Below are 23,705 nucleotides of genomic sequence, written 5' to 3' on the forward strand. Positions count from 1 at the left end.
AACATAAAACATTACAAACACAGTAAAACCCAAGGGCTGACACATCTAGCACCACATAGCTGTTCTTTTCTGTGACTGAATAATTTTACCATTACGTCATGTACCACAGTTGCCTGATATCAGACAGAATTGTCAACTTGTTACACCCCATTTCCATCTCGGTGGAGTGGGCAGATTCAAAGGTCTGGATCCAGGCAAGTACCACAGCACTGTGAGTGGATTTTTACTCCCTTAATTTAAAGGTAGGATTTTGACAATGTCTAATCAATCACACACGAGCAGCATAACAAGTTATCCATTTACTCCCTGCTGTAGGACACATTCCATTCTGCTGCTCAAATCACATTGGGATACACTGTCACGGAAAAGGCTGGACTGGTGGCTTGGCATATTTAAAGGAGATAGTTGGTGCAAATGGGTCATAAAGCCATAAAATGTCACCATAGTGACTTATTGTATAAATGTTCTCACAGCGAGCACTTTGGAGATGGTGTGCACACCAACTGCCATTTCTTTTCCCCTCACATTTTCCCTGAAAGAGATGCATTAGTGTGTTAAAGGGGAAATGGCCATCCCCACCCTCCAAATCTCTCCCTGATTATGTAATGTCAGTGTGATGCTTGTCAATAACATTTCAGATTTTCAACTATTTCAACACAACTTTATTTCAACAATGTTTTTGACAGTAAACTGGGTATGTGCAGCAAAACCCTCAACAGATATAATCTGTCCTGGGACTGGCTAACCTTTATCCCTGCATAAAAAGTTTTGGCGTCTCTCATGAACAAAGTCTAACAAACACTGTTGTGCAAATGCATAACGCAATAGTCCTGAACAAGATACAGTGCATTTAAACTCAAAAGACAATTTTGTTTAGATCACTAACCAAATAAGCAAACACTGTCCTGGGAAAATAACCAAAACTCACAGGGTTCAACCCTCCTGTTCTTTTTCCTCCTCAGACGAGGACAACATCTTCTTTGTCCGAGCAAAGTCTCTCACTTCCTGAGGAGTGCGGATGTACATATCAATTTCACTGTCTGAGATCTCCTCATCACCCGTTACATCCTGGAGCACTGGTCTCTCCACTCTCCTGATCTTAGGATGCTTCACACAAGGGGGAGCAAACAATACTCTCTTACCCCAGTGTGGTGCTAGAGCCTGGCACCCATGGGTGACTGTGCCAGTGTGCAGCTCAGGCACAGAGCCTGAACTAAGGTCTTCACCTCCTGGTTGCTCGGCCATTTCAGCATTTGGTTCACATGCTTCCACACAGGATTTGTTTGCAGTCTGAGCTACAAGCCCAGAGATTTGGGAGGGTGCTGCCTCCTCTAGGCGGGACACTTCTGACTGGATCCCAGGTAGGGAGTCCTCACAGCTGGGGTGGAGCTCCTCCATCAGGGCATCATGTGTCCTCAGAGCCCTCCGCAGCAGAGCGTACCTGTGCTTCAGAATATCCTCCACCTGTAGCATCACGTTGTCTGGTGTCACATCAGCCCCCACCCAGGGAATCTCCTGGCCCAGCTTACACAGCACCTCCTTTATTTCAGCTATTCTCTTCAAAGCGGGCTTGTACTTTGACACCTTGGCTAGCAGACAGAATTTGTCCAGAGTGTATTTGAGGCGGACCCTGGTGGGCTTCAAGGACTGCCAGGCGAGGTAGATGGACGCCATCATGACGGGGAGGGGCCTGCGGCCTGTCACGAGCCAGGAATCTGCTGCCAGCTCCACCAGGGCCACCGCACGCTGCGTCAGGTCCTTGGAGTTCTCAGCCAATTCTTCAGCAACGTCAAGAGAGCTGATTTTGTATCTGACAGAAAGAGTGAAACATTTTCAATAAGTATAGGCCTTGACTTGGCATGTTTTTAGATATCAAGACGCATGAGTGCTTTGAGAACAATGGTATCTGAAAAGGTGAAAGCAGTGGTTTTACTGCTGGTGTTCTATCAAGCAGTTAAGTGCATTCACCTGGTATCTGAGGTGTAAGTCAGTCCTATTCCCTATTAGATGGATAGAAAAAAAAAACTAGCAGAGAGTTGAGAACCACTGATTTAAAGAGTTATTTTTCAAACCTTGAGTTGCAAAACATCTGCATATTTTGTTTAATTTGTACAGTTTAAAAGAAAAAAAAAGGAAATAGTATTTTTATATACATTTATCTCTCTTTTTGAATTACACTGTACAGATTGATTAGGATCTGAAAATTAGATCTTTCTCCTGTTGCACAGAAAACATACTGAACCATAGACCCAATATTGACACAAGTATCAAACTAACTTTTAAGATTTTTCTACCTGATTCAAATTTCTAACCTCTTCTGAAACAGTTTATCTCAAAAGCTGACATATGATTCCATCTGTGTAACAGAGCAATTTGAGAATGGATGCAAACCTGTTTCAGCTGGTTAGAATTAGTTGTTACTTACATTTTGCAAAGTAAACAAACTGTCTTCATGAAAGGCCCATTGTTTTTTTTTAGACTGTTGATTAAGGTCACACCAGGGGAGCTTTAAGGATATTTTGTGCTGATGTTCCTCCAAACTATAACGTTCAGCCCGCTGCCCGACACTTACTCCTGGCCGTGAGCCTCCAGTATGTCAGTGATGCTGGCCGTGGGCGCCTGAATGCTCAGAGTCTTGACCATCTCCTGATAAACCACTCCCACCACCATCGGGTCAGCTTCCAGCAGGCAGCTGATGCTTCCCATGGTAATGGGCCAGTTGCGCAGCTGACAGCTTACAAGCACACAGCAGCCACCGAGGGCCTCTTTCTTGTGGAGACTGACTCGGATGAAGTTGTGGTGCTGATATGCCTGCTTGTAATACATCTGTGCAAGTTCCTCGATCTCACTGTTCAGCCTAAGGATCCGACATAAGGCTTTCACACGCTGCAGACCTGTTACAATGCAATAAAATTATGAGCAAGAGCAACTCAGAGCAGAGGGATAATTTCTTCAGAGATAAGCAATCAACGCCATAAGACAAAAGTTCCCCGAATCTGGAGAGAGGTTCTTACCTTTTATCTGGTTTAAACATGGCTGTTTGGTCACAGCTGTAGTTTGGCTGTAGCTGACATCTGTAAAAATCACACAAAGGCAACGTTAATACAAACTATGGTAAAATGGAACTGACAAAGGCTTGGGCTTGGCAAAGAATATTATAAGTAAATTCACCTTATTGTAAATACTTATCTTATTGCTAATTATCAATATCTAAACAGTATCTTGCATCTTAGTGTCTGCACAACCCTGTGTATGGGAATGGGAATTGATCAAATTTTAGTGTCGATTCAATGTTACCAATGCGAAATTATAATGAAGAAGAAAAATTCAGGGAGTGTGTGTTCAGTTCAGGGAGTGTGTTCAATTCAGGGAGTGTGTGTTCAGTTCAGGGAGTGTGTGTTCAGTTCAGAAGTGTGTGTTCAGTTCAGGGAGTGTGTGTTCAGTTCAGGGAGTGTGTGTTCAGTTCAGGGAGTGTGTGTTCAGTTCAAGGAGTGTGTTCAGTTCAGGGAGTGTGTGTTCAGTTCAGGGAGTGTGTTCAATTCAGGGAGTGTGTGGGAGTGTGTTCAATTCAGGGAGTATGTGTTTAGTTCAGGGAGTGTGTATTCAGTTCAGGGAGAGTGTTCAATCCAGGGAGGGAATGTGTGTTCAGTACAGGGAGTGTGTGTCAATACCTCTTTCCAAAATGAGATATCCATCATTTGAAACTTACAACACCTCATCAAAATGATGGTTGGTATTACAGGTAAGTAAATGTATTAAAGTCTATTATAGGTGACTACTATATTAAGCTTAGGAGTCATTTTAAGAACTTCACTTACAAAACAGTTATGTTTCTGAGGATAGTATTATCTGTGATTTTGAAAAAAAATAATATAAAGCATTTTGGAAAGACTGAAACGTTTAGACTGATTGTTAAACGTTGGCCTTGCAATCATAGTTCTCCTAAGCCTGATTATTTTACATTTAACTGGATATTGCTACTTTTATTTTAGGACCTGATCTCTCTGTGAGCTCAGTCTCTTTTTTTAAGGCACCCGGGCGATTAAAGTGATTCACACGCACAGGCGCACAGAAAGGCACTTGTGCAAACACCATAACATGGTGATACGCGTTTACAATAAGGTTCATTTACTTACAATATTCTTTGCCACCACTTTGATCGCCATAGTGCAGTAAAGACCAAAATAAAGACTTGTAACCGGACGGACGGACGCCCGCCATTTCCCACCCAGCCAGGCGTGCAGCGGAGCGCCGTGAGGCCGCCTACCTGTCCCCTCGGCTCGGTCGATGGTGAGCGCTCCTTCAGACACCACGGAGCCGCAGTCCTCACACACCAGCTGGGGCTGCGAGTACAGATCATCGTCGACGATGTTTGAGGAGCCGCAGTCCGGACAGGTCAGACCCCCAGGTGCCATCCTCCAACACCGGGACTGCGGTGTGTATCTGGAGGATAATGACGTCTATATAACGGCCAAAAACAGTCTCAACACCTGCGAAGGACGAACTGTCTCACTGCTAAATATTTTAACATCCAAGGACGGCAAGTCAATACTTCTATCCTTGTGGAGAAACTCCTTCCCAAGTTGTCTTGTAAAGGTCTCGCTGTCTCGGCATCAGCACGGATGAAAACTTGTAAACAGCTGTGATCGACCAATGAGCGTTGCTTCCACCGGGGAGGGGGCGGCGAATAATTGCATCCGTGCGGATACAATGTTCACACTGTAGATAGTTCCGCTTAGTCCGACCGGAGACTCACAGGCTTGATTTAGTGTAGTTAGATTTGGTGCAAAAATTGAATGATGTAGCTTATTACTGACATATTTGTTTACTTTGTGCATGCCATCGAGAGAGAGAGAGAGAGAGAGATTTCTCATCACTTTTGATGTTCCTGTTTTAAAGTTGTTGCTTCCCATTGTTTTTGTGTGTGTGTGTGTGTGAGAGAGAGAGAGAGAGAGGGAGAGAGAGTAAAACGGAGTCATTAATTGAAGGGTTTATTTTACATTAACCACAATATCATATAATGCAGTAACCACAGTATTGTGTAGACACAACTTCTAAAAAAGTAATTACGTGTATTCAAAGGGACCTATAATTATAGGCTGAGTAAAGTGCCTTCATGGGTTTTTGAATAAAATGTAAAATTGAATATAATCAGCCGAGAGTAGGAAAATTTGATTATCTACAAAATTGGTGCATCCTTTTGACAATAGAAAATAAGGCTCATCTGTTTGCTGGAGATATCACAAGTGGACAGAAAGCTCTGCTCACATCAGTCTGTACAAAAATGGTTGTTAAAAACAGACAGTATGCATTTTGTCCTGTCATGAAGACTAGTGAACAAGAGTCATTTGAGATTGTAATGCACGAGACATGTTTCCAAATGAATTCCTACTTATCATTTTGTGTTCAACAAGAAAATAGTCATTATGAACACATAAGAGAAAAGTTCTTTCAAAGTCACATATGAAACAAGCAAAGTAGGCTATCATTTTGAACATTTAGGAAAAAGGAAGGCTCATCAATATTTCCCACTTTCCCACAATCCACCGGCTGAAAGGCTCCTAATTCAAACACCAGTGGAGGTGAGCCAGCCACTGGAAGATTTCTATATGTATATATATATATATATACACATATATATATACATATATATACATATACATACACACACACACACATATATATATATATATATATATATATATATTGAACTCTAAACTCTGGAAACTGGAAAGTCTGGAAAGTCATGTTTCCAACATGGGACCTCCATGAATAATGTCAGATTATTGTGTCTACATCTGACACAGTGCAAGCAGTGTACTGATCAGTTACAGCAGGAATGAAATGGTATCAGTGCATCGTCCTACAAGTCCTTCTTCAGAGAATTGAGGGACATAAGAATACTTGGATTCTCTTCAATGACGCGTACAAGCAAGTTGTCGATGTATTGTTCCAGCTCTGAAATTTTTTTGTCTCTCTCCGAGAGCTGGCCATCCTGTTTCAACACCAGAGAGATGAGTTCCTCCTGAGTCAGCTGGGAGTACGGCCCTTTCACCTGTGGGAGGGGATAAAGCGACATGTGGCAGTAAACACAAAGCTCTTAACGGAAGATGCAAATGATGACACTGACATGTGTTACAATGACTAGACTCACAGTGATAAAATATTTCATTTTTTTTAAGTGTTAAATGAACTGCAGTGTTTCAAGGTCTTGTTAAATCAAGGTGTTTGTGGGATTCAATTGTTAAATAAATGTAACTACAACAGGTTACTATGAAGTGCTCAGAAAAAGATAAGATATGATATGATAAGATTTGTCCACTTCTTTTGACAAGTGAGTGAGTGACAAAGTTACCTTAACTTTCTCTTGAACACCACTGAGGATTGCTGTAGATTTGGTATCTTTTGTCCCTTGGATGACGGAGGCAGACTGCTGTTCCAAAGGGCTCAGGGGTTTTACAGGATGAAGCCTGCAATGACAAAACAAAAAGTATGAGAGAAAGAAAGGGGGTAGGGAATGGCTGGATGGGAGCTACGGGGAAATAGAGCGTTTGTGTGTCAGTGTGAAGCATGAAGCAGGTAAGCCGTAGGAGATATGTATTGTTCTCCTACGGGGTCAAAAAAACACACCTAATTAGAAATCACCAGTCAAACGGAAATTTTGTGCTTCATGCTAATGCTGCAAGGTCATTCATCCGCATCAGTCTTATCAGATACAGCATGACGAATAATTAAAGCAAGGCTGAACGATGAATGAAATTATTAATCGCACTACACCCTGCATCTGAAGTGTGTAGCGTGATGAATCATTTTTTGTTTTTCGTGAAAGAAACCATGACATAACCCCTCGAAAACACTGTAAAATGTAACTATCGCATATAGCTAATATTTAATTAGTAATTATACAATACACTAATATATACAACTATTAGGAGCTAGCGTTGTCTTATCTAATATTGCATATAATCTATAGAAAGACGGATGAGGTACAACAGAATACTGCTGCTGCTCTACTTGAGGGGCTGAAGTCTCTCTCACCTGCGTGAGGTTGAAGGAGGCCCGTCCCACTTCCCACCTGCCTCCTCCCCAGTGTCCTGTGCTGTAACAGGCCGGCTCTCAGAGGGCAATGAAATGACTGGGAGCGGAGTTTCCTGGTCAGACACAGAGCTTACGTCCTCTGACTGCGGCTCATCTCCCTGTACAGCCACATCTGTGACACTGTCCTGCCTTTTGGAGGCGAGGCCTGGGTCTGTGTTTTGGTTCATCAAAATGCTGGAGGCGGCTGCTTTCTTTGCAGGAGGCGGGGGAGCACGGGCCATCTTTGAAGATTTGCTTTTTGTTTGAGAGGCGGCATCTTCATCGGGAGTTTGTGGTGCAGCTGCAGCCAAATCTAGTGAACCAGTGTTTGTGGAGGCACAGCGCTGATGATTACAAGAATCTATGCTCTTTGCAGATGTTGTTATTTCATCTTGGGCAGTGATTTGATCTTCAGCTTCATCGTCTTCAAATGGATTTGATCCAAATGCAACAGGGGCATGTGGACTGTTGCGGTCTTTTTGGTTAGTGTCAGATGATGAGGCTCTTGTGGGTTCACAGAATGGCCCGTCTTTACCAGCTTGTGTCGGTGTGTTTCCTCCCGCATGGGAAGAGTGGGGTCTAGAAGGTGCAGGGCCTTTACAGTGCTTGGCCGCTCTTGATGTTGCTGTGGTAGATGAAATGCTTTCAGGTTGGTTACTGCAGTTCGTCGAGCTCTGGCTTTCCGGCACTGGGGCGTTCTTTGTTGTCAATGAAGACCTACTCAGAGGAGCGATCATTTGCACCAAGCGCTGAGGGAAAACATTGGAGGCTTTGACATCTTTGTCTCTACTCTGTTTGTTCATCTGCGCCAGATGTAGTTTAGATACATTCTGCTCCCTCTGAATCTGTCTCTCCGCCCCACACTTTCCTGGAGGCTGTGGAGCTGGGCGCTTGTCACGCTGAGCACTAATTGGGTCCTTCTCATCAGTATAAACAGTCTCTTTTAAGCGGAGGTCTTCTTTGCTTCCCACCAACGGCACAGCAGAGTGAAATCTGGATGTAGGACACAGATTAGATGTTTTGGTTTGAGTAAAGGGTTAGGGTGAATTAAAAGGAGACTCAGTCCTGAGGGAGCGGGCGGTTGCTTAGGGGCAAAGGGGCAAGACGTTTCTTCTCTAGCAGATCTGTGGCTACATGCTCCAAGGCTCTATAGTCTCCAATGCAGAGGGATGTAAGTTTGGGATGGAGGACACAAAAGGTTGGGGAGGGGCGGGACATGAGACTGGAGTAGGAAGAGGTTGCAGTGAAAAAATGTCAAAATTAATATTAGTGTAAGATTGCTGTATGCAGGCGAATACTGGAATGATGTAAGACAATGGAATAAAAATTGGAAAATAGAAATTGCTGAAACTCATCAATTCAGATATCAATAGAGCCTACTTTGGCTTTGGATAATCATGCACACAAAACGCACAGTTATGCACAATTTAGTAGTTTCTTAGAGCTAAGGATGTTGAAAGTTAAAAACTGTACACAGGTGTTACAAAATTGGAGAAAATTCACCAGGCAAAACAACTGGAGAAAATGGGTTTTATTCATTAGGTTATTGCATTTGGTTGCAAAAGCAGTGGAAATACAGAATGGAGTAGGCTACATTAGTTAAAGAGTTAATATAGAAATTAAATACAGTGAAAGGTCAAAGCATGTGGATATTGGTCAATTCTATTTTGGTTAGATAAAGTCAGAGAGACATATTTGGGATTATTAACAGGACGCATGAAAACCAATGCAGCGAATGCAAATGATGAACCATCTGAGAAGAAAAATGTGACTGAACCGCTACATTTCTGCCTTTACTATGCCAAGCACATCTCATCTTAAGTAATCACCTAATGTTTTATGTCATCCTCCCTCCCGGTTAATATGACACCTAATATAATGAGGTAAGACTTTGGAGCAACCAATCTCAGCTGATAAAAGAACATACCCTTGCACACATAGACCTGCAACCCGCACACACGAACACACACACACATAGGGCTATGCAATTTTCATGGTGTCAGATAGCTGTAGAGGATTGTGTTTTAATGAGAGGTGCCTGTTGATGTGGAGTGGGAATAAAAGCAGATACACTGACAATCCAACATTCAGATCACATACTTTGACATGTAGAGCTCACAAATTTTAACTACCTCCCTTGGTGCTACAAGTTTCTCTCTGTAACTGGTAACTCAGGCAAGGCAATTAAAATACATGCAGTTCTACTCCTGCTGCAAAGTGCCACATCCAGAAACTGACCTCTTTCCCACAGCATATTAAAGGGGAAATGCTGCCCACTTTCAATAGAATCATAAAACATGTCTTTCTCTGTCCTTCGGGGATACTGTGATCATAGGCAAGAACCGTACCTCAGATGCTAATTTGGCACGCCAGCTTTTCAGTACAATGCAATGTCAATGGAAGACGTGAGCCTGGCAATTTGAGAGCAGATTTGAGTGTCCCCATCTAAATGAGCCAAGAATTGTCATTCAGATGAAAAGGGGGAAAATATGAAATTCAACTGTACTTTTAGACATGGTGTAACGAGTTTTTAGAAATATGATTTTATGCCCTTTTTGGAAATCTAAATGTATTTCTAAATCTATTTAAGATAAGAGTAGACAATGACAGAATGCCTCATTGAAACACATAAATACATTGTATGCATTTCATCAGACAGGCCAGAGTGCAGGGACATTCAGGATCAGCACTAACTCCCTGCGGGCCACGTGACCCATAAAGTTGTGAACAGACCGACCGACCGACAATACCATCCATAGAGCCCCTGCTGTCATGGGGCTAAAAATCAATGTTCAATGTTTTTGGAACAGACACTTTCCTAGATGGGAAGGGTTAGATGATGAGAGATGGATGGAGAGAAGCTGATAGCCAGTGACCCACCAAGCAGTGTGGTCCTTGGATTGGACTTCAACTGACCATCTACACTTTCACCTCATTGCTATCATGTCATTTGAAATCCCAAGGAGCCAGTATGCTGTATAAATAGCCTATTTATGAAGCTGGCTGTATTTTAACAGCCCAAAGACATTTAAACTATGTCAGTAAAAATCTGCAAAATGAGAGGCATCTGTTGCTGAGAACATTTGTGTGTGTGTGTGTGTGTGTGTGTGTGTGTGTGTGTGTGTGTGTGTTCATGCTCATGTGAACTAAATGAAGGGTTCCTTTCCAACATGCGTCATGCCCTATTTTCTTTGTTAAATGTTACCCGAAATTCATCAGTAAATATTTAAAAAAAATTTGGATGAGTAAATCCTCAAAACTGTTACGATTTAGTAGGCAAGGTTAATATAACAACATGAATGTGAGTCATCTAGTTTTGGCATGTGTGTTATCTTGTGTTGGAATGAATCTCATACATGCATCACGGTGTTTGTAAACCATGTGGTGTGAGACAGCTTGGACTAACCTTGGCTGGACAGTTGAGACTTTGGGCGTCCTGCTGAGGGGGGCAGCAGGCGGGTTGGGAATCTCCTCAAAGGGATTATTGGAAAAGGTGTCATCAAACGGATTAGTGGAAGGGACTTCTGTGAGAGGAGCACTGCTCTCTACAGACACTTTCACTTTTAGACCCAAGCGGGTTTCATCTGCTCCTCCCAGCCTCCTTTCCTCTTTCTCCTCCCTCTTCAATCGCTCTCCCTCCTCTGCTAACCACAATTTATCCTCCTCTTTCCTAGCTCTTTCCTCTTCTTTCCTGCTCCCCTTCTCTTCATTCATTCTTTCTTCCTCATCCTTGATCATCTTTTCCTCCTCTTCCCTCCTCATGCTCTCTCTTCGTTTTTCCTTTTCTCTCTGTATTTTTAGGTCTTCTGCCTTTATTAACCTTTCTTGCTCTTCCAGTCTCTTCTTTTCCTCCGCTAATCTCTCCCTTTCTTCCTCGTCCTTCCTAACCCTCTCCTCTTCCTCTTGTCTCCTTTTACTCTCTTCCTCAGCTCTCTCCTCCTCCATCCTTATCCTTTCCTGTTCCTCCCTTCTAATTTTCTCTTCTTCAATTCTCCTCCTTTCTTGTTCCTCTAGTCTCTTCTTTTCCTCCGCTAATCTCTCCCTTTCTTCCTGTTCCTTCCTAACCCTCTCCTCTTGTTTCATTTTCCTTTCTTCCTCAGCTCTCTCCTCCTCCATCCTAATCCTTTCTTCTTCTTCAATTCTCCTCCTTTCTTGTTCCTCTAGTCTTCTCTTTTCCTCCACTAATCGCTGACTTTCTTCCTCTTCCTTCCTAACCATCTCCTCCTCTTCTTGTTTCCTTCTCCTCTCTTCCTCTGCTCTTTCCTCCATCCTAATCCTTTCCTGTTCCTCCCTTCTAATTGTCTCTTCTTCAATTCTCCTCCTTTCTTGTTCCTCTAGTCTTCTCTTTTCCTCTGCTAATCTTTTACTTTCTTCCTCTTCCTTCCTAATCCTCTCTTCTTGTCTCCTTTTCCTCTCTTCTTCAGCTCTCTCCTCCTCCATCCTAATCCTTTCCTGTTCCTCCCTTTTCATTTTTTCTTCTTCTTCAACCCTCCTCCTTTCTTGTTCCTCTAGTCTCCTCTCCTCCGCTAATCCCTCCCTTTCTTCCTCTTCCTTCCTAACCCTCTCCTCTTCCTCTTGTCTCCTTCTCCTCTCTTCCTCAGCTCTCTCCTTCTCCATCCTAATCCTTTCCTGTTCTTCCCTTTTCATTTTCTCTTCTTCCTCAATCCTCCTCCTTTCTTGTTCCTCTAGTCTCCTCTTTTCTTCTGCTTGTTCCTCTAGTCTCCTCTCTGCTGCTAATCTCCGAGTTTCTTCCTCTTCCTTCCTAACCCTCTCCCCTTCCTCTAGTCTCCTTCTCCTCTCTTCCTCAGCTCTCTCCTTCTCCATCCTAATCCTTTCCTGCTCTTCCCTTTTCATTTTCTCTTCTTCCTCAATCCTCCTCCTTTCTTGTTCCTCTAGTCTCCTCTTTTCTTCTGCTAATCTCTGACTTTCTTCCTCTTCCTTCCTCACCCGCTCCTCTTCTTCTTCTTGCCTTTTCCTCTCTTCTTCAGCTCTCTCCTCCTCCTGAATTATTTTGTCTTCCTCCAACCTTCTTTCCTCCCTCTGTTCATGAATAACACTCTCTTCCTCCTCGAACTTTCTACTCTTCTCTTCTGTCTTACTCAGCCTCTTTTTCTCCTCTTCTTCCTCCACCTTTCTCCTTCTCTCTACTGTTCTCATCCTTTCTACTTCAGCTGTCTCCTCCTCCTCCACCACCTCCTCCTCCTCTTCCTCTGCAGCCTTGCTGCTGTCCTCCTCCTCTGTCCAGGGTGAGTATTGCCTCCTGAGGGAATCAGTGGACGTGGCTGAGCTCTCGGGGATTTGGGTCCTGCGGAGGTCCTCCATGGAGCCATGGCCCGAACTGGACAAGCTGAAGGTGGAGCCGGTGCGAGAGCTCCGAGGCGGGGGCTCCTCACAGTAAACGTGACTGCCGTTGATGCACAGGTTGCTCTGCTCCACTGCCGGGGCGGAGCCATGTTTTTGGCGCCCAGGTACGGAGAGAGAGCCTTGGGAACCTTTGCTGTCCGAGCTGCCTGAGCGCTTATGTATCATAAACTTGAACTTCTTTTTACCTGGGTGGAAATGAGAAAGAAAACATCTATTTAATGACACACAAAGTAAAAGTTTCCGTAATGGTAAATGGTGAGATATATATGTGGACAAGAGGACAAGAGAACATAAAGGAAAGAAGGGTGAGGATGAATTTAACACAGTGTTGCTCCTCACCTTCAGACGAATCCACATTCAGACCAGAGGAGATGCTGCCACTCAGCGCAGAGTTCTTCTCAGGCAGAAGAGACATGGACTGAGACATATTTTTCTGCAGGTTAGACTTGGGAGAAAACAGAGACTTCAGCTTATGTTTCTTCTTTTTCTCTTCCTTGCCTGCAGCCCCGTCACCATATCCATCCCCTGCTCCCTCCTCCTCGCTGTCTGTCAGAACCTGGGTGAAAGACGGCACCACGGCGGACGTAGCGTCCGATAGGCCTTCCTTTTTTTTGCCGCGAACTTTGTCCTTGAACTTGCCCAGGCGAGATCGGGATTTGCCAGGAGCAGACAGGTCAAACATGCTGGCAGTCATGTTGTTTCTCATGAACTGGATGTCCAGAAGCACCTCTCCTCTGTCTTTGTCTGACTTGCCAGCCTTGTCCAGCAACTTGAACCATCTGTTAAAGAGCAACATGGTATTAGAATAACATTTTCCCTGCAGCATGCAATCTGTTACATAAGCACCAAATACATGATTAATTGTAGGAATATTATTTGAAGTAGTAGAAGTATAGCATTTCAAAAAGAATGCATTGCAGATGTCATTAACTTCTTGTCTTGATGCTGTCAACAGCCTTTCAGCTATGAAATAATTGGACATTTGAGTATTACTATACTCAGTATTCTATAGGGCTTCGGTTCACAATAAAATACAGGCTGCTGTGTCTTAACAATCAGAGGCTAACTAATGAATCAAAGAGAGCTCGTCACCCTGTGCCTGTTCGTTCTAATGCTCTACGCTGTCTGAAATAACAAGCTGTCACCAAAAGAAAGATTATATTCATGGAGCCACATTCCCCCAAGAACCACCGTCCTCCCTAAGCTTGCACAGTGGTTTGAAGGGCTTATCAACACTAGGACTGCAATTCATGTATGTTGATGGCTAGAAAATGTTGTCGTCAGTTGCTTTGTGGAAATGGTGACTAGTCCCACGGCTTCTTCTCAGTAAGTATGAGGGTGGGGAAGCCATGGAAAATGATTCAGAAGGGACCTGGCTGTTTTTGGAAAGTCTGTGTTGATCTTAGCACAAATTAAGCAGCCAACTGACCAAGAAGGAAAGTTTTTTTTTTTTTAAATAATACTGTCCTGTCTGTGAAGGATTCTTTGGGCTGTCCCTCCAGTCTGTGCCTTTGGCCCTGCCTCTCCCTGCTTACCTGCATTTTGACTATAAAGTGCAATAGTAAGAAAGTAAGAACGTGCAAAACAAATAAAGTGCAAAAGAAAGAAAGTGCAAAAGAACGTGCAAAAGAAAGAAAGTGCAAAAGAACGTGCAAAAGAGCAGAAGAAAGAAAGAAAGAAAGAAAGAAAGAAAAGGAGGGAGACACAGACAGAAAGAGAGATATTTTCATATTGAGCCACCATTTCCATTTGCAAATGTGTTCCTCCTGCATATTGAGCACTATTTCATCAACCACTGCCACCAAGGAAAATCTGTTACATTTATTGAATTGGTGAGTAAAGATTCTGATGTTAAAGGATTACGGAATCACAGTACTATTTATAGTTGACTGAGCAAAACCAGCCATTAGTGTGCCTCATCTTTACCCTTGTGTCTAGTCCTACAGTTCACCAGCACCTGTAAATTAGACTCTGTGTCAGTAGCTCCAGCCCCAGGAAGACAGATAACCTCAGCCAGCGTCTCAAGTCTAATGTTACAGGTCATGGAATCACCGAGAACTAGGACGTGTGGTTTACCGCAGGTCCGAGGAGCCGGGAGAACAAGCCAGCCACGGAATACCAAGCAGAGCAAAACTCATCACCGGCTGCCGATGGGACCAAAATCCCAGCTAAACAGCCAGGTAGAACCTGAGCAACCAAAGAACCAGGGGCCAAGGAACCCAAGATAGTCCTAGGTCAGAACCTAAAACAACCAAACAATGTAACTATAAAATAAAGAAATCTAACAATAAATAAATGAAACGATCTAACAACAAAACATAGCACAGAGGCAGACTTTCATCGATACACCAGGTGGCGTCGACGCTGGAAGCAGAAGCAATCCAATGCTGACAGTCATGGTCTAATACCTAAGCTAAGAGAAGGGTCTCAAATTCCTGAAATAGGCAGAATAATTTAACAGAACAATGAAAAGAAATAGTCAGCAGAAAAAGTGTCTATCAAGCAGAATCTGAGGTCAGTGCATCACTCATACGGTTGAGGGGCTGAACAAACAACTCCAACTGAAGTCCGGATTTCTGGAAATGAGGAAATGAGGGAGGGCAGTGTGTGTGTGTGTGTGTGTGTGTGTGTGTGTGTGTGTGTGTGTGCCTGTGCCTGTGTGTGTGTACATAGCTGATATTCTTGTACCGTGACTACTACTTCTTATCATCCCAGCACACAAAATCAAAGCTATCTGAGAAGCCAAAAAAGACAGAGAAACTGTGTGTTCTTATATAATCTGCAACAAAAAAGTAACCTTAGATGCAGCTAACAAGTGTAGCTTTTGAAATGGAAAAATGTGAGAGCATTACATAATATTGTGAATGGGAAAACATATATATATATGTGTGTGCGTGCATATATATAAATAATAATCTTTCCTGTTTACATAACTCTTCTCCCTTAGAAGCCACTGATTCTAAAAATATAGATGGACCCAACAGAAGACATTGTGCCTTCTCTAACCAATGGTGCTGAATCAGCTCTGCCGTTGAGATTCGCCCTCCTCCTCCCTCTGGAATAGCTTTGTGTGTGTGGCACATACAAATTAAGGAGGGAATTTCTGGAATTTGTGAAGGGGTGAGCCTAGTGTCACAACTCCCATGCACAAATGCATAAATATAGGTTTAAAAAAAAGAAAAAAGGGGACATTTTATTAATTCCCCTCTGTGGTATCATACTGTAGCATCCCTTTGAATAGTTACGCTGTCAAAGCAGTGGGTAGTTCTACAAATTCACTTACTCCTCCTTCCCAACAAGGCTTTATAATATAAATTACACCATTACTCAAGAAGTGTTTATTGCTCATGACCCTAACTCTAAACTCTGACAACCGCTGTAACTCACTGCTGTCTGCGTAAGCCACTGAAACACATAAAACCCAAGTGAACAACTTCTCGAAAAGAGAAGAAGTAAGCTACTACAGTTTAAATAAAAGGGAAGTTACGAAAGCATTAGGCGTTAGCTGGTTGAGGTAGTAAGTAGAGGACAGGGGGAAGAATCCAACAGTGATTTTCAGTTAACAATGCCTGCATGATGAGGATGCCCTTGAACTCAGCAGTGTCACCCCCCTGTGCAGAGTACACAGTGTGCAGTTCTGCTGCTGCACACAGATAGAACCAGAAAAAGACACTGCATGACTCAACGTTTTGTGCGTTTATTCTGCACACACATTTCCTGTAAGAGCCCGAACGGCCGATAAGACAATGCCTCTACTCGAGCCCTTCTTATCACAAAACACAGCTGAGTGTGAGTGGGAGAAGAGCTGAGTGAGTGGGACAGGCTAAACAGTGATAATACACAAGTGCCAGGACTGGCCAAGGCTTCCCGTCTATTAGATCTGCAGAGGAAGAAGGCCAACAATAACCAGGACAACTTCCTGGGTTTCAGGAGGAAGGCCATAGAAAGCTGAACGCACATGCCACGGGCTTTTGGTGCTGGTCAGGCTAGCCAGACCTAAATGACCTGTGCAAATGAACCGGAGTGAAATTTAAATTTTAAATAAAAACAAAAATCGCAATCAGACTTATCGTTCTGGCACAGGTGTCAGAAACCAGTAGAGTGAGGTCTCAACCAAAAACAATCAAAAGCTATAAGCTATAACACACAACATCAAGGAGAGAAGGACAGTCCACAGTGAAGCAGACAGTGTCAAAACAACACCAGGCTGGACTGAAGCTGTAGGAAAGTCTCGCCTCCCTGCAGGTTCATAAACATTCGGTGTGATATTCCAGGTAGTACCGTCCTGCGACAGGCGAGGACATCCTCAGCCTTACTTTCAAAGACAGATTACAAGTGTTCTCACTTAAGAAGGCTGTTGCCAGCTAACTGGCTTCATGATATCTTGACAGTCATCACCCACACTGTGTTCTGAACCTTAATGCAGTTCAACACCTAGGGCCATATTTGTGTGAATCAAGGGTTCGCAGCACTGGCACACTTAGGCCTGACCAAAAGGTTTTTTTAATTTCATGACCAGAGGCGCTACACTTGTGCACTACAATGCCAGTACTGACAATTCTGCAAGTAATACTCCAGTTAAACTCCAAATAATTACATAAACTGACAACTCCCAATAATAATCCTGTTAACATGTGAGTGAAGGAGTGAAGGACTTATTTCTATTATCCAGAGAGAATTGTGGAAATAGGAGTTCTTTATTAACAAAACTTACTTACAAAATTTACAATTAACTTGTTTCCTGTTGCGCCTGTTCAAATTTGACCAAAACAGTTACAGCAATGATTCTGCTTTACTACATCATGTTGTTCATGGCAGCCATAGGCCTATCTTAATTTCAATTACAAAGCGCCATGCTTCAGACGCTAATTTTGGGAATGAAGCAGATGACACATGCAGTTGTTGCACCCCTGGCAATGTGGCATTTTTGAATGAGGATATTAAGTGAGGACTGGTGGGACCGGGCGGTCCTGAAGGAGTTCAGAGATGTAGAGTGGAGAGAAAACTTCAGAAAGGAGCTGTGTGATCTACTTCACCAGTGCGTCCCTAGGATATCACCAATTTGTGCTCCAGTTCTGATGATTTGCCTTGTATAAACTATTGTCCGGAATAACCTACCGAGTTATAGCCAAACAGTTTGGTGTGCACAAAAGTTAATGTTCCTACACTGCAACAGCCTGGTGGTTGCACAAAATTTAATCAAGGTACCCACTTTGGTTGGTGTGCACAATTGCGCAGCATTTTCAAAATGCACACCACACCCTTCCAATTATAGCCTAGACTGCAGATGGAACCTGTCCTGCCGCCTTGGTATGACTAAAGGGATTTAATCAACCGAAAGGGAAGGTCCTCATACTTCCTCATACATCCAACAAGCAGTTGTGGATGACATATTAGTAAGAATCAGCCCTTAATCTAGCCCACTACAGACTGCCTTACTCATATCGTTGCCTTAATTGCATTATCATTTTTGATGTGCAATTTTAAATTGTAAACATGTCTACTGGTTGAAGAATTTATATCAAAATGAAATAGGCAAGCATAACATGCATATAAGGGGTTTGTGTAATTTTGGAGCGTCTATGTGGATGCGCCAACTAAAGCGATGAAAATAGCACAGAAACCCAGCGCCCCATCTGCACCAGCAGATCAAGCATTGTGCGCATACCATGGAATATTGGGAGAAATGTCTTGACTGTCAACTACGTCTACCTCTTTGACAAAATTAACTTTTTTATTGCTGGTGTGTTTCGCTGTGCTGTCATGATGTGACAGATTCTAGACAATAATTGATATGCTTGCTATATTCTGTTTTGAGCTGTTTGTGGAGAGCACAGTAATTAAAACCACCACAGCTGTCAGTTATTATGTACTTTCTACACCACCGATGTTGTGTTTTCCACCATGTCTCTTTTTTATTGAGCAGTACTGATTTATTTATTTTTTTATATTTTATTTATTTTGTGACATTGCTGTATATTCTCAGCTTTTTTCAATCAACACATAACTCTCAACAGGCTTTAGTTAGTTTTGGTTTAAATCTACTAAGCTATCTCCAAAACTTAAACCAGAAAACCAACCCCTGAACTGTGATGTCATCAAGTGACCACAGAGGGAGCTGCTCCATTCATAATTAATCAGACTCTGACCCATGAAATATTTGTTTGACCATTTAGACTCATATGATCTTTAAATCAAGACAAACTACACTACTGGTATGTAAATTGTAAACTGGTATGGTAAATTTGGTATGAAATCCCTGTGTTTTTTTTTCACTTTTTGCATAATTTCCTCTTTTTTATATGATCCAAAGGCGTGTCAATGTCATAAATCAAACAACTGATCAGCTACATGTCAATACTAAGTGTCCAGTGCCTTTGGAGCCACATGTGCCACTGTTGGCCTCAAATACCACAACTTCTCCCCTCTGTCTCCCTCTAAATAAATAAAACAATTTGTACTCAAGATGGAGAGAGAGTACTTGTTGAGAATATTACTTAAGTGACTCACTAAAATACTACCCAAGAACAAAGTTGCTTTCAAAAGAAATCTGTGCATGTTTGAAGATTTTCTCCCTAAAAATCAATTTATAATCTCCTCTGGTTCTTGCAATTATTCACTGGGTCATCAATCAGCCTGAGGTGTGAGGATTGATTAAAAAAAATAAATCATATCAGCAAAGCTACCGATCACAGGAGGAAAATACAAATAACTCACTGTATGTAACAGATCTTACTGTACCAACTACTCTTATTTCTAAAAAAAAAAACTTAGTCAAGCAACAGGAGTAAATTACTAAACAAATAAGTCAAAATCATTTCAACAGTACTCAAAAAAGTAGATTCCTAAAGAAATCTAATACAGAAGAGTAGTCTAACTACAGTAGTTGTTGTTAGTTCCCTTCCAAAAAAATAGTAAAAAATCATCAATAGTAAAAAAATTGATGAGTGAAATTCAATAATGATGGTGTCTTCTAAAGATAACAAACCAATTTTCAGAAAGAGCAAAAAAAATGGGCTGAATTTAGGGAAATAATTGCTATTTGAGCAAGGCTCCCATTCTTGACGTTGCAGCATTTGAGTTCGCAGGAAGACACCATGTAAACAGTGAAGTGGAACATAAAACAGTCTGTGTGGGAGCAGGAGCAGCCACAGTGGTTAAGTCCTGCCTAGAAAAACTGACCTTGCAAGGCTCCGGCCATCACTGTTTGTTTTTCACTGATAAACAGCCAGGAATGTGAGGCTAAAGCCGGATTTAAACCTCAGAAATAAGGTGCATTCACCAAGCTCAACAAGGTCTACTGAAAATCAATGGAGAATAAGCTGAGCATTTACTCAACACCAGTCTAAAGCATGTTTGCTGACTCTGCAAAAAATTGTATTTACAATGGAAAAAGTCATCAAAAAACTCTGTATTTATGTATTCCAGTGTGGGCCAAGAGAGATACATTTTAACATAGTTTGGGATAAAGTAAAGATAAAGATAATATTTTACTTTTGGAATAGCTGGGGAGCTATTTTTGATAGCATATTAAGGTGAAACTCCTCAAATGCCACCTTATCCTAGGCATGCCTCTCAAGAATACAGAGTTCAACATCAAAATTCCCCTAAAACATTGTTTAGCTGGTGCTTTTGGAGTCTGTTTGAGAAGCTCTGTGTATGTGTAATGAAAATAGCACAGGGATTCAAACAAAGTACAAAGTTCTGCAGCAGTGCTGAAGGGCAACACTAAGCAAAAGTATTTGAATTTGAATTTATTACTCAAAAAAGGGCAAATGTGATCAGAAGCAAAGACACTAAAAGCCATGCATCCAGGTTAGGCCCAACATAGACAAGACTGAAACATCAGTTTCATCATTTGTCATAATTGAAAAGCAGGTGCAGTTGTGTAGTATTGTGAAGTATTTGTAACTTCATACATTTTAATCGGAGCTCATTTCATGCTGTAACATAACATCTCATTTTCAAGAAGGTTGATGGCCCACTAAGCATTGCCATGATATGAAGAGACAGCAAATCTATATCATTTGATGATGAGAAATAATGAACCCAAACATACAGAATAATGTTGGTATGTATCTATGTTACAGTTCACATGATGATGCAAGATATCACACAGACCCAAAGCATAAACCACAACAAACACAACACCTACCCACGCATCATAGAGAGCAAAGTTTTTTTCTGTGTGTGTGTGTGTGTGTGTGTGTGTGTGTGTGTGTGTGTGTGTGTGTGTGTGTGTGTGTGTGCGTGTGTGTGTGTGTTGGTACGTGCAATCTGCTGTGTATAAAACTGCTCACATGGTAGCGGGGCTAAAATACTCAGAAGCAGCTTAGTGTGACATAATATTTTCCAGTCTTACTGAAACACACAAGTCTGTAATTGTAACAAGCTAATGAGTCATTTGTTTCATAATTAAACAAGGATAAGTTGAATTAACATATTAAAATTAACTATTTTCTTTGACCAAGAGGACCAAAAATGTCTAGTACTGAGACCGCCTGCAGGGCCTGTGAAACCTGATCACAGCCATGTGCTATCAAAGACCCTGTCGTCAGTTGAGCTTATTGAGGTTTGCCTCTTCTTTAGAGGTTTGCCTCTTCTTTAGAGGTTCACTCTGACAAGTTCGGTCAGTGACAGAGTGAATCTTTTGATTTCTCTCATTCATCTGAATAAGTAATGCTGATTGGCATCCTTGAAGGCTGCTGAGGGAACAAAGCTTTCAAGCTGCGCAGGAGCAATTGGGCAACGTTCACGAGTCACACCCACCGGAGCAAGGTTGTGTAGTGATGCATGGCTGTGTGTAGCCTATGCTTGGATGCCTCACTTCAGTAGAAAAAGGTGCAAATATCTCAGAAGCAAATCATCTTCCCTTCCAAATCATTAAATAGGTATTCCGAATGAACAAATTAAGGCTCACACATTCATATATATTCAAATTATGTTGCCCGGCGTCTACTTTTCACCCACCTAACTAATCCACAATTTCCACAGAGCATGCATAATTTTTGTTTTACAATATCTACACACTGTGGCTTGTAATTATTAGGGAATTAATGCGGATAATGGAGTTTTGTTCCACAATATCACAAGTCTATGATTGAGTGGTGTGGTTGAGAATGAACATTCACGTTAAAAATATATTTGTTACCTACTCGTTTTACCTGTCAGTCTTCATTGCACCTCTTTTGATTTGCCCATTCACATGCAGCTAACGACTCATTTAACAATTGCTTAACTATGAGATTTCATGCATAAAAACACACAGGCTTATAGGACCAAGAAAAACCTTCAAACCCAGAAAGATGTAATGCTTGTTGTGGAGAAACTCAGATTCCTTACAGAATACATTATACTATGTCTATTTCTGAATGGGTCAAATGATATGACACTTTATTGATCCCTGCACAAAAAGCTGGAAAGGTCATCGAGGGGAGAACAGAAAGCCTGAAGCTGGCGGGGATTCACTTTCTTGCTCAAAGACACTTTAAGCAGGATGAGTGCTTGAACCTGGGTCATCAGGTTAAAAGACACCTTTCCCCTCGAAGGTGACATGATGCGAGACTGCAATGGAGAGTTGGTATCAGCCTGTTGATGTCTGATGTCTGTCTAGTCTGAGACTCAAATTATTTCTAAATGTAGGCCTATTACTATTAGAGAGAGCTATTGTATTGTAGGCTATTTACCTATTTGGGTGTATAATGCACTTCTATCTATCTATCTATCTATCTATCTATCTATCTATCTATCTATCATTTTAAACAAGACAACGACCTTCCAAACTACTGCTACACACTCACTCGGTCTTGTCGCGGGACTTGATTTCACTGAGCTCCAGCAGGTTGATGGCAGCCTGTCCCAGCAGCTTGTCGGGACCCACCAGAGCCCGGTGCAGGACGTGGACGTGCAGCGTGCCGCGCTCCGTGCCGCCGCTGCCGTGATGCAGCAGAGGCGGCAGGTCGAAAGCGGCCTCCTCCTCCCACACCGGCGCCACGCTTTTCTCCGCCACCGAGGTAGAGTACTTCTCCTTGGCCACTTGCATGACCGCGTACGCGTCGTTGGTGCCGTTTTTCCCCTTTATCCTGAGGCCTCGCGCCTGGAGTACCGTTACCTGGACGCTCGTGGGACACCACTGCTGGCTTTGATCTGCCAAAGACATGATGACTGACAACACTTGCGACCGCCGGGGAACAAAACAGTAAAGTAAAAACAAAAGTCGGTGATAACTTCGGCTGTCTGTCTGTTTACCACATGAGATTGAGTAAAAGCGACAAAAAGTTTTCCTGTGAGCTGCCGTTGAACACACTTGAGGAAACAGCTGATTGGGCGTGGCTACACCGAGCGGGGCCTTGATGCATCCAAGACACTCCCCCGGATTAGCAGGTTACATGGTTTTAGACTTGATAGACTGTTGAGCAATTCAGCCACAACAGAACAACCAGTTACGTTTGAGCCTGTGGGTTGTAAACCAGACTTGACTTTTGGCTTTTGTCAGTCTCAATTCATAAGGAAGTGCTGCAACTCATATTGGCTACATTCAAAATAAGAACAGACTTTAAGATTGACTGATGGATTGACTGACTGACAGACTGACTGATTGATTGTATGGTTACCTGACTGATTTGTAATTCATTTACATTGTTGTGTTCTTAGTTGGCTTATGAGTGTCATTTCAGAAAGTTATTATGCTTTGGAAAAAACAAAATGGCAAAGCACACTGTTATCTCAGTGTTACCCAAGTCAACATCAATGTCAGTTTTTGGGGGAAAGTAAATCTCTGCTTGCTTAACATCATTTTACTGGAGTGGCACTCGGATGGAAAACAAGGAATGATATGAGTGTACAAGCCTTTACTGCTGAGAAGGGCGAGTCTGTGATACCTGACAACCCTGTGACAGCTGATAGGGTTTGTGGTGTTAGATCCTGTTTCACCAGCAGCTTTCAACTTTATTGTCCCAGAGAGAAATTTGGTTTGCAGCCAGGGTTCAAAATCAGCTCATAAGACACACAAAAAACAACATGTAGTAAAGACATCACATAAATGAAAGACATTGAAACCAACAAATAATAACAGATAAAGGCCAAAATGGAGCCACTCCTACCATACTGAAGTATTTAAAGCATGTGAGTAAGTCCCAATCTAAGTAAAGTGCTACAATATCAAGTGCCAAGAGTCAAGGGGAACCAACCAGTTCACATTAGAACCAGTTCACATTACTAACATTAACATGATACGTGACGCACAAACACGTGCTGCCGGTCGC

General features: G+C 42.4%; 2 protein-coding genes across 3 annotated transcripts; both read right to left on the bottom strand.

Annotated features, from left to right (window-relative positions):
• Positions 1 to 681: 681 nt before the first annotated feature.
• On the bottom strand, positions 682 to 4,598 carry brf2 (BRF2 general transcription factor IIIB subunit). The gene is made up of 4 exons (XM_071536144.1): positions 4,268 to 4,598; positions 3,015 to 3,074; positions 2,573 to 2,894; positions 682 to 1,810 (listed from the first exon to the last, which is right to left on the bottom strand). The coding sequence occupies exons 1-4, from the start codon at positions 4,413 to 4,415 to the stop codon at positions 934 to 936; spliced, it is 1,407 nt and encodes a 468-aa protein (XP_071392245.1). The 5' UTR covers positions 4,416 to 4,598; the 3' UTR covers positions 682 to 933.
• Positions 4,599 to 5,685: 1,087 nt separating this feature from the next.
• rab11fip1b (RAB11 family interacting protein 1 (class I) b) lies at positions 5,686 to 22,689 on the bottom strand. 2 transcript variants are annotated; one of them, XM_071536137.1, is made up of 6 exons: positions 22,242 to 22,689; positions 12,781 to 13,220; positions 10,484 to 12,626; positions 7,039 to 8,070; positions 6,356 to 6,470; positions 5,686 to 6,055 (listed from the first exon to the last, which is right to left on the bottom strand). In XM_071536137.1, the coding sequence occupies exons 1-6, from the start codon at positions 22,598 to 22,600 to the stop codon at positions 5,864 to 5,866; spliced, it is 4,281 nt and encodes a 1,426-aa protein (XP_071392238.1). In that variant the 5' UTR covers positions 22,601 to 22,689; the 3' UTR covers positions 5,686 to 5,863. The 2 variants fall into 2 exon arrangements, with proteins under 2 accessions (XP_071392238.1, XP_071392239.1); XM_071536138.1 differs by lacking the exon at positions 7,039 to 8,070.
• Between the last annotated feature and the right edge of the window lie 1,016 nt (positions 22,690 to 23,705).

The sequence above is a fragment of the Centroberyx affinis genome, unplaced genomic scaffold (assembly GCF_046629955.1).
Source record: "Centroberyx affinis isolate AG114_WGS23_722 - 3 ecotype Tasmania unplaced genomic scaffold, CSIRO-AGI_Caff_v1 ptg002832l_1, whole genome shotgun sequence".
Lineage (NCBI taxonomy): Eukaryota > Metazoa > Chordata > Actinopteri > Beryciformes > Berycidae > Centroberyx > Centroberyx affinis.